At 40.5% G+C, this 19,680-nt stretch overlaps 1 protein-coding gene across 1 annotated transcript; it reads right to left on the bottom strand.

Annotated features, from left to right (window-relative positions):
• Nucleotides 1–3,213: 3,213 nt before the first annotated feature.
• pink1 (PTEN induced kinase 1) lies at nucleotides 3,214–19,670 on the bottom strand. The gene is made up of 8 exons (XM_072586527.1): nucleotides 19,190–19,670; nucleotides 13,562–14,059; nucleotides 12,470–12,567; nucleotides 9,357–9,521; nucleotides 6,835–6,998; nucleotides 6,238–6,365; nucleotides 5,699–5,935; nucleotides 3,214–4,327 (listed from the first exon to the last, which is right to left on the bottom strand). Exons 1-8 carry the CDS (start codon nucleotides 19,514–19,516, stop codon nucleotides 4,076–4,078), a joined length of 1,869 nt encoding a protein of 622 aa, XP_072442628.1. The 5' UTR covers nucleotides 19,517–19,670; the 3' UTR covers nucleotides 3,214–4,075.
• Nucleotides 19,671–19,680: the final 10 nt, after the last annotated feature.

Below are 19,680 nucleotides of genomic sequence, written 5' to 3'. Positions count from 1 at the left end.
CACAAAAGACTGCTGAACTCGGAGATAAGACATTACAGTTTCACCAGTTTGTAATCAGAAATTGGCAGAAGGAAGGCTGCAAGTTATCATGCATGGCAAACATGTATGCAGTGTCTATTATTCTCAACATGCTGGAGAATCGAACAGTGAAATTATACGGTATTTTGAACTGTAGTATGACTTTCAACCCCTCAAAAGTAGTATCCATGTAATAGTTGACCCCATAAAATTAACCTTGAAAGTCAAAAAATTCAACTTTTACACGAGTATATAACAGCAACAGCTTCGCTTTTATTTATCCTACCTAGTATTTCCTCAAAGAATCCTAGTAAATTTGTTTGGCATTATTCCCCTATGCTGACCCTCCATAGGAAGAATGTTGTTAAAGTTAAGAGGGTGCAGAAAAGACTTACAATGATATTGCTGGTACTAGATTATGTTACAGGGACAGGCCGAACAAACTGGGGCTTTTTTCCCCAGGGAGTCAGAGGCTGAGGGGTGACCTTATAGAGGTTTATTAAATCATGAGGGGCATGGATAGGGTGAATAGCCAAGGTCAGGGGAGTCTAAAACTAGAGGGCATAGGTTTACCATGAGAGGGGAAATATTTCAAAAGGATCTGAGGGGTAACTTTTTCACAACGAGGGTGGTGCATCTATGGAATAAGCACCGGAGGAAGTGGTGGAGGTGAGAACATTTACAACATTTAAAAGGCATCTGGATGGGTATATAAGTAAGAAGGGTTTAAAGAGATATGGTCCAAATGTTGGCAAATGTGATTGGGTCAGATTGGGATGTCGGGTCAGCACAGATGATTTGGTCAAAAGGGTTTGTATTTGTGCTGTATGACTCTGACTTTACTTGATCATGTCACATACTTTTAAATGCTCTGCTATTACATCCTTTACAAGAAACTGTTAACATTTGCTCAATAGCAGACATTAAGCTAACTGGTCCATAAATACCTTTTGTTGTCACCTTCCCTTTACATATAAAGTTGCTATATTGGCAGTTTTCAAATTCTCTGGAATTTTTCAAGAATCTAAGAATTCTTGGAAGATTATTACCAATGCATCCAATACCTCTGTAGCTATTTACTTTAATATCCCAGGATGCATCCTATCAAATTCAAAGGATTTATCAGTCTTTAAGCCTATTAGTTTATCTAGCACCTTTTCTCTAGTGACACTTATTGTATTTATTTTTTCTTGAGTATTTAATATTCTTGGAGTGCAATTACAGGGTGTCCAATACTTAATGAATATTGATACTTATGATCGCAATCCCATACAGGGGTATAATTTTAACAACCCAACATTGTTTCTCGTACTTTTGAACAGCTACTTTACATCGTCCTTCATTGTGTTCTGCTTATTGATCGACTTGTGAATGGTTCCAGATGAAACCCATCGGCAACCCAAGAACGGACTGTAATGTTTTCTATTCTGAAGATTGGTGCAAAGTATTTATTTTATCTCCTTTACCATATCCTGCTTCCCCATGATTATTTTCCAAACCTCATTCCATATGGATCTAAACATGTGACGCTGGAAAAGCACAACCTCCAAGGCTGCCTCCGAGGAGCAGGAGAGTCGTTGTTTCGAGCATAAGCTCTTCATCAGGAATGTGAGGAAGGGCCGGCAAGAGAGCAGAGAGACAAATGGGAGGGGGAGGGGGATGGGGCTGGGGGAAGGTAGCTAGGAATGTAATAGGTAGATGAAGGTTGGGGGTGATGGTGATAGGTCGGAGAGGAGGGTGGAGTGGGTAGGTAGGAAGGAAAATGGACATGTAGGACAGTTCAAGAGGGCGGTGCTGAGTTGGAGGTCTCCATGGAGAATTTGATTGGGAAAATGGATGAATCAGGGCTATCAGTGACTTAGGAATCTCACATCCTATTAACCACTATCTGTATGCAGACAGGGGAAAAAACAGTTGTTTTGCATTGATATCTCACACCACTTTACAAGGATGAATCAAAAACCTGGTTAAAGAGATGGATCTTGAAAATGAATGCAACGTGGGAAGTGACATTGTGGAGATATGAAAATCACAGGAACATTTTAAAATTTCATGGTGGCTCAGTGGTTAGCACTGCTGCCTCACAGCACCAGGGTCCCAGGTTCACTTCTAGCCTCAGCCAATTGTCTGTGTGGAGTTTGCACATTGTCCTGGTACCTGTATGGGTCCTCATGCAGGCCAGGTGAACTGGCCATGCTTAAACTGCCCATTTGGTATAACACACACCATAGATTTAGGTGCATTCGTCGGAGGAGAAATGGGTCTGGGTGGGTTACTCTGTAGAAGGTTGGTGTGGACTTATTGGGTTGAAGGGCCTGTTTCCACACTGTAGGGAATCTAATCTTCAAAATTTTGAACTCAGACCTATGGAACACAAGAAGGTTATAAGATTATAGGGTATGAAGTTTGAAAGGTGAAAATATAACAGTTGTCAAAGAAGCCCACCTAAGCATTAAAACAATGAGAAATGTCTGAAAGGGAATTGAATGATGGGTGGTTAGTATAAATGCTAAATAAATAGTGGATTCATCAGAAAGTAAGAGCAGAAGACCGTTAAAGCGCTTAAGTCCATTTCATCATTCAATATGGTTGTAGTTCACTTCCAGCTGCAACTCTTACTTTCCCTCTTATTTCCTAAATCCCTTGATTCTGAGACCAAAAATCTTAACTTAATGAAAGTTGAGAAAGACAATGATGGTGCATCCACAACTCTCGGAGGCTGAAAATTCCAGATATCCTCAACCCATTGAATGAAGAAATTTCTCATCACAGTTCTAAGTGATCAATTCCTCATCCTGAGATTGTACCCATGTTCTAGATTCCCCAGCCAGAGATAACAGCTTCTCAGTATCTACAATGTCCCTTCAGAATCTTGTGTGTTTCAGCTTATTGTTGGAACATCTGATGATATCAAACTTCCAATGTTGTGAAGAATCAATCCTGACAGTATTTTTGAAGTTTACTTCACATCCGAAAACATATTTGAATTGCTGAAAAAAACCAAAGTGCTGGAGAACCTCAGGAGGTCTGTTAACATCTATGGAGAGAGAAACAGAATTAACATTTTGAATCCAATATGATTCTTTCAAACTTTAAATTGCTGATGTTGATTCATGAGAGATCAGAGTGCTGGATATTAATGATTTATAGAAGAGCAAGAAGAAAGAGTTGATGTCAATGAAGAAAGATCAAAGGTTCAAATTTCAAGTGGTACTGTTTATTTAAGTAACTTTAAACAGGCCCATATTGTAAACGCAGACTGAAAACATAACTGTGCATCAATGTGAATGGCTAGTTAATTAGCTCAGTACCTAATATAACTGCAAGGTAACCACAAACTACAGAAAAACGTTCCAATTATTTCCAAGACTTCTTCCCAAAATGGAACCTGCAATGACAAACAAAACCTGCCCACAGGATTAATACTTCCTAAATCCACAAATTTATTTCTCCCCCCAAAAAAATCTCAAATCTAGAAGTCTTTGCACCCTCTCTTTCTCCCATTGCTCTGACAATCTACATGTGTTGAAAACCTACACTTTGTGTAACCTATCACTACATAATTTGTTTTAATTCTCCTCATACATTTTACAACCTTCGGTGCCATGCACTGTGGACCTCAGATTATCATCCAGGTTTCTACTGTTCACTATAAGTGCTGAGTTCCAGCGTTAAATGTCAAAGTACGGAATTATGCAAGAAACACAAGTCATAGGCCAGTGACCTTCATTTCAAATTGGCATGGTCAGTAAAGTTATAGGTTAAATACAAGATTAATCACAATATTCTTGTATTTATTTATCAGCTGTTTCAGATCCAGAAAAGCTAATTGTTTCTTTCTCCTCACTATCAGTGAAGTACTGTGTGGCGAAGTATGGTATCACGTATTAGTTTATTAACTGCTGTGTCAGGATATGTCCCAAACACCTTGAATTTTACTCATCTACTTAAATTACAAACTAAGTGCATAGTTTTATTCCTAGTCCCTAATTAGTAGCAGTGATTTCACCAAATTCTGTTTTCAAACTGAGTGTTTTATTGATTGATGTGAACTCATTCAGGTCTTCCCATGGAGCAGCAGATCCAGTCCCAGCTTTAGTTCTTCAAAGTTAAGATTTGCCAAGAAGCTTCTCTTTAGTTCGGTCTCCACAGGTAATTTCTGACTCATTGAAACCTGCAGGAGGGTTAGCAGAGTCTGGTACCGAAGCCAACTGAAAACATTCTCCACAGTAATCTGCGATGAGGCAAGGAGTTCTGGCCCCCACAGGTGTAGATGAAGCATGTCTGCAGCAACTCTCGCTGACAGACGCTGTGAGTAGAAAGAAAAAAGAATGCTTATTTCTATCTTGTACAGATTCACAGTTGATAAAATCTGCACTTTTAGCTGATATTAGCTGTGTTGGGAATGGGACAGTATATTCAGCCTTAGTATCAGATGCTAAAAACAGGAAAAAGTCTTCAACAGTTCTTATAAGATGTAGCATAGGAGAAGAAAATCTTTACTACAAGGTGTGTCGATTCCGTCTGCTGCAGAGAGTCAGAAATTAAAATATCATCACAACTTGAAATGCTAGCTATGTACCTCTATCCACAGTTACTGCCTGACCTGCTAAATGTTTCCAATATTTTCTGTTTTTATTTCAAGATTCTCATCTTCATTTTCAGCGATAATTGAGTGAGGCCCTGCTGGGTGGAAGACACCTACACAACATTAAGTTTTGAAACAATGGGCAAGAACAAGAACTCAAGAAATAAGAGGTCAACACTATATAGCCTGCTCCACCTGTCAATATAATTAGTTGATCCTGAGCTGCAACTCCTCTTTTCCACCCACTCTCCCTCAAATCCCCGAGAATCTTTCAGTATAATACATGTGCCAAACATATTAATTTTGATCTAATCACCAGATTCAATCTTCCATATTGGAAGAAAGCTTGCCTATTGATGCCAAAGCAGCTACCTCAGTCCGAGTAGGAATTTGGGCACCACAATTGGCCTCAAGATCAGTATCCCCTGCTGTATAGACATTAGGCAACAAGAGGATCAGGTTTGGGGTGGCTATGACATTGTTTATTCAAATAGGTTTGTTATCATTCACTGCTTAGGGCTCACAAGTGATGAATAGACAGGTAACCTGTTTCTAAACCTGTGCTTCAGGAAGTCATTTATTTTTCAGCAACGGAGATGGAAAAACTTTCAAAATAGGAGAGTTGCAGGTTGCTACAAGGTGCAAAGGGATATTAACTAACCAAATGTGTGACTAGCATTGGTGCAGGAATAAAGGCACATCCTTTGCTTCATTTTAAATTAGCAAATTCAAGTAAATACTTATGCTCTCTTTAGCAGCTATGCAAATAATGTGCTATAAGGTTAAACATGCTACAGATCTGGAATCTAGTGGGAGTTATTTCTCAGAATTTTGTTTTCTCATTTACTCTGGATTATTTTTCTCCCAGGAGATTACACACCTGGAAGGTTGTGGGGAAGGGGGTTATGGAGAGCACATATCTGGTATTAGTAATTCTGCACAACAATAGCGTGGGTTGGGCTTGATGAACCACCTGCCTAACAATTTTGTACATACAAAAAACAAGACGCATGTGATGTTCCAAGGGTGTTTACAAAAGAATCTTTTAATTTCAAGCCAATGAGCAGTTTCAATTATTGCTGCTGCACTCACCCTCTTAGGATCTCTGCATAACAGAAGTTTCACCACCAGCCTCACATCTCTGTGAATGGAGCCTGGCAGAGGTGGCAGCTTATCCTCTTGATAGTTCCTGCTCTCCAGGTAATCCACTCCACATCCATAAAATGGATTACGAAGACCCAGGATCTCATAGGCCAATGTACCCACTGACCAGGCATCTGATTTGCTGTAATCAATTGTGACTCTGGGTCCAGGGATTGCTGCAGAAATCTGGAAAGTGCAGGAATAACGATTAAGCTTAAGATATGGTACGCTAACAAGCCAGTCTTCTGATTGCAATTACAAACAAATATGTCCCATGCAAACATTAACTGTGTACAAGTTCTAATGAAGAGACACTGGACCTGAAACGTTGACTCTGCTTTCTTTCCACAGATGCTGCCAGATCTGCTGAGATTTGTCCACAATTTCTATTATTGTTTCAGATCTCCAGCATCTGCAGTTCTTTGTTTTATATAACTGTGTACAAGTAATCGCTTCACATGCCTTTCCTTTCTTTGAAGTTCACTTACCTCAGGAGCCATTAGGCAGATATTTCCTCCCCGGTTGACCTCATTACTGGTAAAGGGAAGCTTCAACCCCAGAGATTCTTCGGCCAGACAGCAACCAAAATCAGTGATCACCAAACGGGGGCAGCCACCTAAACAGTGCAGAAAAATAAAATTACATTTATACTTGTTTCATCATTAGGTCTTAATTCTACAATTGAGGCTAGCAATGCAACAAAGTGAAAATTAGGTATTTTTCATACAATTAAATTTGTTAAAAATAAATACCAAATAAATTAGAAAGATAGTACTGAGTATTGCAAAACATGACCTACATGAAATTATGTCTGCAAGCCATTCCATTGCACATTTTTAGAAAAAGCAAAGACATGATATATTGTGTAAATGCTGACCTGGGACTTTGTTCTGCAAAGAATCCTGGAGCTTAAAACTGGAATTCTGCACAAATCCTCACTTACTTAATTCTGCTGGATTATGTCTAATACTTCTATCTGAATAAGTGATTTATGCATGCAGTTCAATCCACTTTTAAAAATCTAAATATTAATTACAGCTTGCAAGCTCTTCCTTGCCACCCCATCCCCCAATCTGTACAATCACCTGAGTCAAATTCCACCAGAATATTATCAGACTTCAGATCTCTGTGTGCAATCCCATGTTGAACCAAATGATCCACTCCCTCCAGCAACTGAAGAATCATCACAGTAGCACATTGTTTATTAGGGATACAGACCTGTAGGTACTGCTGCAAGGTGCATGGATAGCTAAGGCAGAAAACACACAACTGTTAGCCCTGCATTTTGTCCTGCCAAAAAGGGGAGGTTAAATAGCTGACAAAAAAGATATTCAAATGCAATGCATCACTTTTTTAAAAAAAAGCAACAACACTTGCAAAAGTGATTCTAAGGCTCACATGGTCAAATGCCATTGTCTGGAATGGTGTCTTTTCTCATCCCTACCCTTTCCACATTAGATTCTAAAAGGCATTCAAAACAGTACCACACTCCAAGCCGGTGAGGCAATTTATAGATTATGAAATAAAAGGAACAGTGGTAACAGGAATATAAAATTGCCTGAGGGATACAGAACAGACAGTATTGATTGATGTGTAATGTTTTAGGGTGGAAGAAGGTTTGTAGTAGAGTTCCCCATATAAAAATTATCTAGGGGATAATTTGAAGTTTACAAACACAAATCTTGGGAGAATTATAACCTGAAGGGAGGGTAGTCTAGAACTGTTCTTTGAGTGGGCAGATAATTAGCATATGAAGTTTAACATGGAGAAGCATGAGTTAATACCCTTTGGTACAAACAACATGTACAGACAGTATAAACTAAACGGTGCTATACTAAAAGATGTGCAGAAACAGAGAGACCTGGGTGTGTGTGTATGTAATTAAAGATGGCAGGCAGGTAGACACAGCTATTAATAAAGTGTAAAATGTTACAGGCTTCACAAATAGGCGCACAGGGTACAACGATGAACTTAAATAAGAGACTGGTTAGATCTCAGCTCCACTAGTGTACAGTCCTGGGTAGCCTGTAGGACGCATGTGAAACATTGTAAACAGCGCAGAAAAGGTTTAGCAGAATGGTTCCAGGGATAATACACATCAGTTATGATGCAAAGTTGGAGAGGTTAGGACTGTCTTCCTTAGACAGAAGGTGGCTAAAAGGAGATTTCATAGATGTTTAAGATCATGAGGGGTCTTTATTTCCACACAATAACAAAATTTGTAGCATTAATTGGCCCCAAGATTTTTTAAAAATCAAATATTCATAATTCAGTAATGCTTTTAATTTACCGTATACACTCGTGTAAAAGTCAATCTCATGTAGGATGTTGCCAGGGTTGGAGGATTTGAGCTATAGGGAGAGGTTGAACAGGCTGGGGTTATCTTCCCTGGAGCGTTGGAGGCTGAGGGGTGACCTTATAGAGGTTTATAAAATCATGAGGGGCATGGATAGGATAAATAGACAAAGTATTTTCCCTGGGATGGGGGAGTCCAGAACTAGAGGGCAGAGGTTTGGGTGAGAGAGGAAAGATGTAAAAGGGGCAACTTTTTCACACAGAGGGTGGTACGTGTATGAGCTGCCCGAGGAAGTGGTGGAGGTGGGTACAATTGCAACATTTAAAATGTATCTGGATGGGTACATGAATAGGAAAGGTTTTGAGGGATATGGATCAGGTGCTGGCAGGTGGAACTAGATTGAGTTGAGATATCTGGTCGGCATGGACAAGTTGGACTGAAGGGTCTGTTTCCATGCTGTACATCTCTATGACTAAAAGTCGACCCCTTATTTTTGACCAAAAAATCTTGTATTTTTCCACATTTCTCATGTGAAGGTCAACCCTATTATATTGCATTGTAAACCTTGTACAAGGTAAACTACATGTTCCCATTAAGCCACTTAAACAAAATAGCATTCCTTCATTCATACCAGTAAGGCTACTCATTGCTTTTTGTTTACCGTATTGCGTCTCTATTCATTCATTTATTCATAACTCTACTTGGCCCAATTGGTTTACTACAGCACATTCATTCATTCAGACCGCTACTAAGTCGATCGGTACTTATCGCAATTTGTTCACTATACATCTAAAAGTTAATATCATTAAAAAAGTTAATAATTTTAATTGTGCCATTATATCTGAATAAAAATGAGATATATCAGCTACATATATTTTTAATTCTTTGACAGATTTGTTAATATTGCCGAGGTTCATTACATACAAGATTAAATGGGAGGGAAACAGAAGAATTTGGTGGGAAAGTTCAAGACACTTATACATTCAAAATGTAATAAATGTTTCATTTTAAGTGTGCCATTATATGGCCATGACTAGGTTGAACGGTGTGATTTTGCAGTTTTTGGAACAGCAGCATGAATGTCAGCCCCTCAAAACTAGTGTCAGTCGACCCTACAAATTGAACCTTTAAAAGTATCTAAATGAGCATATACGGTACCATCTGTAGCTCATGGCTGTGCCCCTCTCAATTCACACTTCTCTCACAAGCCCCCCCCCCCCCCCCCCCACAAGCACGACAGATAGATAATAGGTGCAGGAGTAAGCCATTCGGCCCTGGCTCTTCATACCTTTCAGTGCCTGAACTGCTTACCTCTTCATTACCAGAAAGAGAGTGCAGCTGTGTCCCAAGCCATGAGGATTCAGTCTAGTTGGTAGCACATCAGGATACTCCAACCAAGCTCCAGGCAAGAGTGGAACATTGTCTACAAAAGCCCGGACAATCTGAATGATGTTTGGATGTGGTTTTATCTTTTTTCTGTTAAGAATATAGGATCCAGTCAAAAGTAGTGGGGGAAAAATTATGAAGCAAAGAACACTTCAGTGGAAAATTCATGCAATTTGATAGTCTTCCTCACTATATGCAGTTTATAAGAAAACATCACATGATTTCAATTGAAATTGTTGCTACACTCCAATACGGTGGTGCAGCTCCAACACTGGTATAGCATGGTATGTCAGCATGCTATGTTACAGCATTAAGAAGCAGATTCACTGTGACAGTGCAGAATTTCTATCAGAGCTGTAAACATGAGATAAGAGGCCACTCTTTCATATTATAGGAAACAGAGGAACTGGTGCAGATATTTCAACCCATTAAGCAGTTTAATCATTTCACTGAATCGTGGTCGATCTGTTTCTCATCTCCAATTATCCATGTTGTTCCATATTCCGTGGGATACTTGATCAACACAAATCTATCAATTGTCTTGAAAATGACAATTTACCCTATATCATTTTGGGGAAGGGTGTTTAAATTTCCACCACCCCTTGTAATGGAGATGTGGAATTCATCGCATAAAAGGGTCAAAACCACGCAGTGAAACTGGAATATCATCCTGAGCTGCCCAAATTTTAAGGATCCCTCTCTTGAACTCTCCACTTGCCTTCAAAGCAATGCAAACCATTACTTTTAGCACAAGCTTATTTACAGGAATTGCTAAAATGTTTAGACACCAGGTCTACCTTAGGCTCCACTTCATATTTTGAGGTATACACAAGGCAGTTGAGCTATTTAACTTTAGTTGGGAGTCTGGTATATGAAGACCTGGGCACATCCACACGCTGCTGGGTCTGCACACAATACATGCCAGACAAACCTGGAGTAGGTTTGCCCCAGACACCAGCCTGGACACATAAGGGAGCCAGCTTCCATGTCTCGCCATGAGGTGACATAGCTGAGAGCTTGCTGATGGAGAGGCTTCTTCATTTAGCTCGTTATTTTATATTGCTGCTAATCTGCTTGGAGACTGAAAATGAGAATCAAACCAACACAAAGCTCAAAGCATGCTAACTCTCTTCCCCCACTCACTAGATGCATCACATCGACTTTTTGGACACTTACGGTGATGTAGGAAGATACAGTAGTAATTTTCAAAGGAGAATTGAACAATTACTTGAAGGGGAAAGTTTCGTAGGGCTTTGGAGATGGGAATGAAACTGGGACTATGTTAATACCTCATTAAAAGCACAGGTGCAATGGCCCAAAGCCCTCATTCTGCGCTGTATTGTTTGCAGCAATTCAATGATAATTGAAAGGCCTTGCTTAAATCATCCATCAGCCTTCTAAACTCAAGGGAATACAAACAATATTTATATAACTTTGTTCTCACTCTAATCTGTCAAGCCCTGGTACTATTATCTCAGCATATCATTTTTGAAGGTCTGTACCCAAAACCGAATCAGTACACTTCACTGGGTTTGATCAAATATCTTTATAGTCAATTTCCAATTTTTAAAATTTAAAGCCCCTGGAGGGAACAAACAACATTCCATTGGTGTTATTGATTACTATTTTGTTCTCTATGTTAGCTTTCAGTGGTGTGAGAATGTGGTTATCTAAATGGGGAATGATCAGAAGAGTTGAACTATTTGGATTACTCTTCAACTAGCAGGGTCACAATCGATGGTCTGAATGGCCTCCCATATTCTACGATTCTATAACTCCCTTAAATTATTTTAATTAAAAATGCTTACTCACTCCTGTTTCTGACAATATAACCAGTAACCTTGCTACTATTGGTGTTAAATTGATGAGCATACAGTTTTCTGCACTATTCCTGCCAAAATGCTGCTGTGGAAACCAGATTCTGGGACCTGCCTAACTTGAATCCCATTATTTTCTCCACTGCTATTTTAAAAAATATGCCAAATCTATTAATACTATGTTTCCTTCTACTCTGTATATTTTGTTTGCTTCCTTCATTTAATGTTATGGACCAGACTAAACCTCCTCGAAACATCTTAAGGAGATAGCCTAGACCTGAACTTTTCCTTTTTTAAAGTCAAGTGCCAGGCATTGCATTCCGGATGCAATTCGATTGGTCAAATTACCAGGCTTTATTTATATCTTATAGTTAAAATACAGACAAAATAAAAATAAAATAAAAGAATTGGCACTCTGTCAAAATGTTTAAAATAATAAACTACTCATAACTGATCCAATATTGTAACATCCCATAAGCACACCTTTGGCAAAGGCAAAGTCAATAAATTATATTGTCTTACATACAATTCTAGCAGCAGGAAGAGAAGCCAAGCTTTTAGCTGTAATAGGGAGAAGAAAAACACCCAGCTTCAAAACCTGAGCAACTGCTGAAAACTAGAAATCCTGGTTCTGTGGGAGCCTGACCCCACCCATTCAGGCTTATTCTATTGTTCTAACTTAAAAAAAACAAAGCCTCACAAACTATTTACTTTATTAACTTGAAGTAGACCACTCATCAAAATACATCTCATAAAGCCATACTATCGTCACAGTAAAACAATACAAAGTAGTAATTTAACATGTATTTCTTTGTTATCCAATATAATGTATTCGCCATCTTTAATTAACAGACTCAGATTCCCTTTAGCCATACTTTTTCAGCATGTTTATTAGAAACATATTGTTAGTTATAAAGATCCCTTGCAAGCTTCCTTTCGTAGCTCCAACTGTTTTTCAGTAACCTATTGTTGCTTGGTGTGGTTTTGTTATCAGCAGTGTTTCTATTTTTCTTTCAATTGAATTAACCTTTTCATTTAGCTTGATGTGGACAATAACTATCTTCCCTTTAGAACACAGCACAATACACGATGACGCAATAGACAAGAATTAAGCAAAACTGACAAGCAAATGTATTGAAATCAATTGTACTATATCTGCAAATCACTTATCCTATGATATTCAAACTATTTAAGCAAATAAGTGCAGAATACATGACTAACCCTTTTATTCCACCAAACTCTCCGGTTAATGCATTCGGGATGGTTGGAACCAGCTCTTTAACCATCGATGCTAGTATTGCATCACTGGAGGATCCTGCCTGCAACAGAAAGTTCAAGCTCCAAAGCAATGAATTCAGCAAAAGTTAACATGCAAAACACTAGTGCCAGCTTTCAAATGTTTTCCATTTTAAGTATTTTAATATTTCACTTTATTGCAGAACTGCTAAGCTTAAAACTTGAGGAGACAAGCGATGGCCGACTCAGGGATCCTCAAAACGTTAGCCTTAAAATTCTCTTCAATTCATTCCTATAATATCAGATTGGTTCATGTAATTTTACCTGACAAAAGCACATTCACAACTGTGTTGAATGTTAACTAATGTGATTGAGTCAAACCTATCAACAAGAAGTATAGAAATGTCTCAAATTTGGCACTGATAGCTACCTGGTGGTAGTTCAGAAAACGGCCAGTACTAACTTTTCTAGGCGAGAAAACCTTTGGATCAAAATTCAAATAAATTCAAGATGCTAATTCCTAAACTAATCTCTAGTACTCCTCTCCTGCTGAGCAACACTTTGATGTAAAAGGAAATTGCAAAGGTCTTCACCAGTTTAAGGCATGGAGAGGCTTAAACACGATAGAGAAATACAATTACACACATCTTCACAACCATCTACAGTCCATTACCCCTCGATGACCCATGTGACTATGATTTTGGGAAGTGTTACCACTATAGCACTGGCAAACTTTAAGTCCTCCACTTACTGCACATCAGACATAGTTAGTTCTGATGGTCACTTGTTTTATGTATTATTATTTAGGGTCTATATAGGGATTCCATTCATCTACTGTAAATATTTTGATACATAGTTTTGCTTTGGTTTCATCCTGATGTTACACACTTATTGTTAAAGAATGCATGTTCTTTTTACAGTAAGGAGAAGCAAGAAGTATTTTAAATTGAGAGTCCTGCACATAACTTAATGAAAGCAGAAGAAATTCAAACTGTAAGTCCTGTGCCACATACCCTAGTTAGCTTTCATCTGGCTCACACAACAAAGTTTCACTGTGCATTTTAATGTCTGACTTACATTTATGTTCCAAAGCATTTTTAAAGCAAGTGGATAGCTGGTATCTCCTGCAGGTGCCCTCAGGTGGTAGTTGGTGTCTTTCTCGAAAGCCGGCAGCGGGTAGCTGCTGTCTTCCACAGAAGCTGTCAGGGGGTTGCTGGTGTCTCCTTCACAAGCACTCAGTGAGTCAAATAATGTTTCTTTCTTCAAAATCACAAAACTCAAACTTGGGTTTTCCTGTGCAATCAGCATGTTCTTTCTTAATTCGGGATCCTCACCAGAATCATACTGAACTATGGCTGCACTCTTCTCCTGCCTGTTAACTTCTTCAGTTTTCTCCTCTGTTGTGATTGTATCACTTGCTTTTGGTGTGGACACTTCAGGAATAAAGGCCTTGTACACAGCTGCATTACACCCCTTTCCAATATTGTATCCAACCATGTAATCTTCAAATCGATAGCCGCTGGTGCATGAAGGTATGGCATTTTCATACTTAATTTTCTTCCTTTTAAACAATGTCTGGCAAAGGGAAATAATACAACAATAATTCTTATTAACTAACCAAATATATGCCAATAGGTGCACATTTATGAAAATTGGAACTTTTTAAAAATGTATTTATAATGAATGAACCAAACCTCCATTAAGTTTAATGAGTAGAACTAGTTCAAAAAACAAAGCTCTGCCATTAGCACAAATCCACCAAATTCTTGACCACTAGTGAACAATGCTATTCACCAGGACTTGCGTAGGAAACTATGATACCATGGCTTCGTTGTCAGCTAATGAAGGAAGAAACACTGACATTGCAGTAAATTCCTATATTTCATAACAATGTACAATGTTTGGAAACATAAGGTCCCTCAAATCTGTGCGCCCATTCTAGATTATGGCTGATCATCTACTACAAATACCATATCCCCATATCCTGTAATGTTATTAGTATGACTTCCCCCAGGGTAGAAAGTTAATTATAGCAAGCAAATCAAATCAATGTTCACTGATGTAGCAGAACCTTTGCTATTTGTGGATTTTGTTGCTCAATTGCATCTTACTTCGTCCCAGTTCTTTAATTCTACAAAAGGTGTGTCCACTGCTGAGCTACCGGTTCATATTTACAATTGGCTATCAGAAATAATGACAGATCAGATCTGATATTAAAATAAGGAAACGTTTTGCTGAATTTTTAAAAAAACGCATGTATTTGCTATCTCTCTGCATCTTAATGTCATCTTTCACTTTCTGTATATAACTAATCAGTGAATTCAATATTAAAACTTATACTTCCTGATTCAAACTTTGCAAGTTTCATTCTTCAACCTGACAAAAGTCAACTTTTGTGTGCTTCTCCTGTTCTTTCAGTTCTCAAATTCTCTGTAGGAGATTGTGTTGTCCATTTCTCATCACAAAACTTTCATTACTAAAGCTCACAGAAGGTCTGTAAGCTATTTTATGTCTAATGTATGGCGAGAACAAGGGATCACAGCTGTTGCATAAGAGGTAGCAGATTTAAACAAAGATTTGGGGAAATTACTTCTTTCAAAGGATTGTGAATCTGTGGAAGTCACTATCCCAGTGTCCAACGGATGCTGGGACATCGAGTAAATTTAAGTAGGAAATAGTAATCATTTATATGGTTGTGGAGAGGGGACAGGAAAGTAGAGTTGAGGCCAAAATTAGATCAGCCATGAACATATCAAATGGTGGAACAGGCTCAAGGATTGAATTACCTATCCCTGCTCCTATGTATTCCTATGTCCTTATCTTCTAACACTTTATTTTTTCTGGGTCATTATTGGGATATGGTTGTACAAGCATCTATTTAATAATGGACTAAAGAGCTTAGACCATCAAAATTTAAATGAAAACTGACAATGTCAAGATTTAGTGACTTCCAGACTGACAGGGAGTTTAATCAGGTAAACTACATCAGGTGTTTGTTAGAGTTCATAATAAGTTTTGTCAAAAAAGGGTAGGGGAGGTCATGTTGCAGTTAGGTGACTTTTGGAATATTGCATGCAATTCTGATCTCCTTCCTATCGGAAGGATGTTGTGAAACTGGTAAGGGTTCAGAAAAGATTTACAACGAAGTTGCTAGGGTTGGAGGATTTGAGCTATAGGGAAAGGCTGAATAGGCTGGGACTGTTTTCCTTGGACCATCAGAGGCTGAGGGGTGACCTTACAGAGGTTTATAAAATCATGAAGGCCATGGATAGGATAAATAGACAAGGTCTTTTCCCTGCAATGGGTGAGTCCAGAACTAGAGGGCATCGCTTTAGGGTGAGAGAGGCACAGATGTTCGCAGGTAAAGAGACGGTTGGAAAATGGGGAGCCTTCAGAAATGAGATAACAAAGGTCCAGAGAGAGTATATTCCTGTTAGGGTGAAAGGAAAGGCTGGTAGGTATAGGGAATGCTGGATAACTAAAGAAATTGAGGGTTTAGTTAAGAAGAGGAAGGAAGCATATGTCAAGTATAGCCAGGATAGATTGAGTGAATCCTTTCAACAGTATAAAGAGAGTAGGAATATACTTAAGACAGAAATCAGTAGGGCAAAAAGGGGACATGAGATAGCTTTGGCAAATAGAATTAAGGAGAATCCAAAGGGTTTTTACAAATACATTAAGGACAAAAGGGTAACTAGGGAGAGAATAGGGCCCCTCAAAGATCAGCAAGGTGGCCTATGTGTGGAGCCACAGAAAATGGGAGAGATACTAAATGAGTATTTTGCATCAATATTTAATGTGGAAAAGGATATGGAATATATCGACTGTAGGGAAATAGATGGTGACATCTTGCAAAATGTCCAGATTACAGAGGAGGAAATGCTGGATATCTTGAAACGCATAAAAGTGGATAAATCCCCAGGACCTGATCAGGTGTACCCTAGAACTGTGTGGGAAGCTAGAGAAGTGATAGCTGGGCTTCTTACTGAGATATTTGTATCATCAATAGTCACAGGTGAGGTGCCGGAAGACTGGAGGTTGGCTAACGTGGTGCCACTGTTTAAGAAGGGTGGTAAGGACAAGCCAGGGAACTATCGACCAGTGAGCCTGACGTCAGTGGTGGACATATTGTTGGAGGGAATCCTGAGGGACAGGATGTACATGTATTTGGAAAGGCAAGGACTGATTAGGGATAGTCAACATGGCTTTGTGCATGGGAAATCATGTCTCACAAACTTGACTGAGTTTTTTGAAGAAATAACAAAGAGGACTGATGAGGGCAGAGCGGTAGATGTGAATTGTCAAATTCAGTAAGGCATTTGACAAGGTTCCCCATGGGAGACTGGTTAGCAAGGTTAGATCTCATGGAATACAGGGAGAACTACCATTTGGATACAGAATGGGCTCAAAGGTAGAAGACAGAGGGTGGTGGAGGGTTGTTTTTCAGACTGGAGGCCTGTGACCAGTGCAGTGCCACAAGGATCGGTGCTGGGTCCCCTACTTTCATCATTTATGTAAATGATTTGGATGCGAGCATAAGAGGTAGAGTTAGTAAGTTTGCAGATGACACCAAAATTGGAGGTGTAGTGGACAACGAAGAAGGTTACCTCAGATTACAATGGGATCTTGATCAGATGGGCCAATGGGCTGAGAAGTGGCAGATGGACTTTAATTTAGATATATGTGAGGTGCTGCATTTTGGGAAAGCAAATCTTAGCAGGACTTATACACTTATGGTAAGGTCCTAGGGAGTGTTGCTGAACAAAGAGACCTTGGAGTGCAAGGGATATGGCTCCTTGAAAGTGAAGTCACAGGTAGATAGGATAGTGAAGAAGTAATTTGGTATGCTTTCCTTTATTGGTCAGAGTATTGAGTACTGGAGTTGGGAGGTCATATTGCGGCTGTACAGGGCATTGGTTAGGCTACTGTTGGAATATTGCGTGCAATTCTGGTCTCCTTCCTATTGGAAAGACGTTGGGAAACTTGAAAGGGTTCAAAAAAGATTTACGAGGATGTTACCAGGGTTGGAGAATTTGAGCTGGAGGGAGAGGCTGAACAGGCTGGGGCTGTTTTCTCTGGAGCATTGGAGGCTGAGGCGTGACCTTATAGAGGTTTACAAAATCACGAGGGGCATGCCTAGGATATATAGACAAAGTTTTTTCCCGGGGTTGGGGAGCCCAGAACTAAAGGATATGGCTTTAGGGTGAGAGGGGAAAAAATATAAAAGAGACCTAAAGGTCACCTTTTCACGCAGAGGGTGGTACGTTTATGGAATGAGCTGCCAGAGGAAGTGGTGGAGGCTGGTACAATTGCAACATTTAAAAGGCATCTGGATGGGTATATGAATAAGGAAGGGTTTGGAGGCATATGGGCCGGGTGCTGGCAGGTGGGACTAGATTGGGTTGGGGTATCTGGTCGGCATGAACGGGTTGGACCAAAAGGTCTGTTTCCATGCTGAATATCTCTATGATTCTATATAAAAGGGACCCAAGGGGAAACTTTTTCACACACAGAGTGGTGCATGTATGGAATGAGCTGCCAGAGGAAGTGCCAGAGGCTGGTACAATTACAGCATTTAAAAGGCATCTGGATGGGTATATGAATTGGTAGGGTTTAAAGGGATATGGGCCAGGTGCTGGCAAATGGAACTAGACTAGAGTAGGATATCTGGTCAGCATGGACCGAAAGGTCTGTTTCAGTGCTGTACATCTCTGTGACTCATTGGTGCTTTGAGTCTAAAATTGAGAGATAGGCTTTCAAGTCAAATAGTGTGGTGGTGGAAAAGCACAGCCGGTCAGGCAGTATCTGAGGAGCAGGAGAGTCGTCGTTTCGAGCAATAAGCTCTTCATCAGGAATGTGAGGGAAGCCCAAGGGGGTTGACAGATAAATGGGAGGGTGGTGGGGCCGGAGGGAAAGGTAGCGGAAATGCAATAGGTAGATGAAGGTGGGGGTAGTGGTGTTAGGTCAGAGTGGAGGGTAGAGTGGATGGGCGGGAAAGATGATGGACAGGTAGGACAGTTCAAGAGGCCGGTGCCAAGTTGGAGGATTAGATTTGGGATAATGGGGCGGGGGGGGGGGTGGGGGAAGAGGGGAGAGGGGAGATGGGAGATGAGGAAACTGGTAAAATTAACATTGATCCTGTATGGTTGGATGGTGCCAAGGCGGAAGATGGGGCATTCTTTCACCAGACGTTGGGTGGCTGGAATCTGGCCGTGGAGGAGTCCCAAAACTTGCATGTCCTTGGTGGAGTGGGAGGGGGAGTTGAAGTGTTTGGCCACAGGTGGTTGTTTAGTAACTCTCCCAGAAATGTTCTCTGAAACATCGCGCAGGTTGGCATCCTGTCTTCCCAATGTAGAGGAGAACACATCGAGAGCAACGGATACAATAGGTGACATGTGTGGAGGTGCAGGAAAATCTCTGCCAGATGTGGAAGGATCCTTTGGGGCCTTGAATGGGGGGTGGGGGAGGAGGGAAGAGTGGATGCAGGTGTGGTTCAAGCACCACTCTTTTTGACTGATCTCCAGCATCTGCAGTCCTCACTTTCTCCCCCGGATTGGTTTTCAATACCATCTTCTGTAATGAAGTAGGTGAAAATCAGGTGGCCATGAGACAACAATTTAAGTTGGAAGAGCAAAACGGGAAAGCAGCATATCGCAGGGGCGTTAATCTATCTTTTCAGACAATGTCTTTATTTTCTGGCTGTACCTGGATCTCCTCGCAGGCAGCGATGCTCGTCCTCACCTCCTCCACCTGCTGCTCGATGAAGCCCAGGCCCAGGCCGAAGGCCAGCAAAGCTCCGCCTGGCCCGTGGAGCTGCCGAGACGCCCGGCGCTGAAGCTGAGTCGCTAGGCCGCCCAAAGACAGGCGGAAATAGCGGTAACGGGCGGGTAGGCCGGCTTGGAGCGGTTGCTGGGCCCAAGGTCGCACGAAGGCCGCGCCTGCCTGAGTCCGGGCCCGGGCCGCGGGGCTGACGAGGCGCAGAGCCTTGCGGCTGAGCTCCAGGCCGTGGGCCAGGAATCGTCGCACCGACATTTTAAAGGTTTAAATCTCCGATTTGTCTTTCAACATCGTTTGGGAGGGGGGGGAACGGTTGTGATTTGAACCGAGAGGTCGTGTTCAAAGCTGCCGATCGGGGAATGTCACCTCAAAGCAAGCGCTGTAACCATAGCAACGGTCATCATAAACCGCCTGAGAAC

This window comes from Chiloscyllium punctatum, chromosome 16, assembly GCF_047496795.1.
Source record: "Chiloscyllium punctatum isolate Juve2018m chromosome 16, sChiPun1.3, whole genome shotgun sequence".
Taxonomy (NCBI): Eukaryota; Metazoa; Chordata; class Chondrichthyes; order Orectolobiformes; family Hemiscylliidae; genus Chiloscyllium; species Chiloscyllium punctatum.
This window is presented reverse-complemented; position numbering and strand designations above follow the sequence as displayed.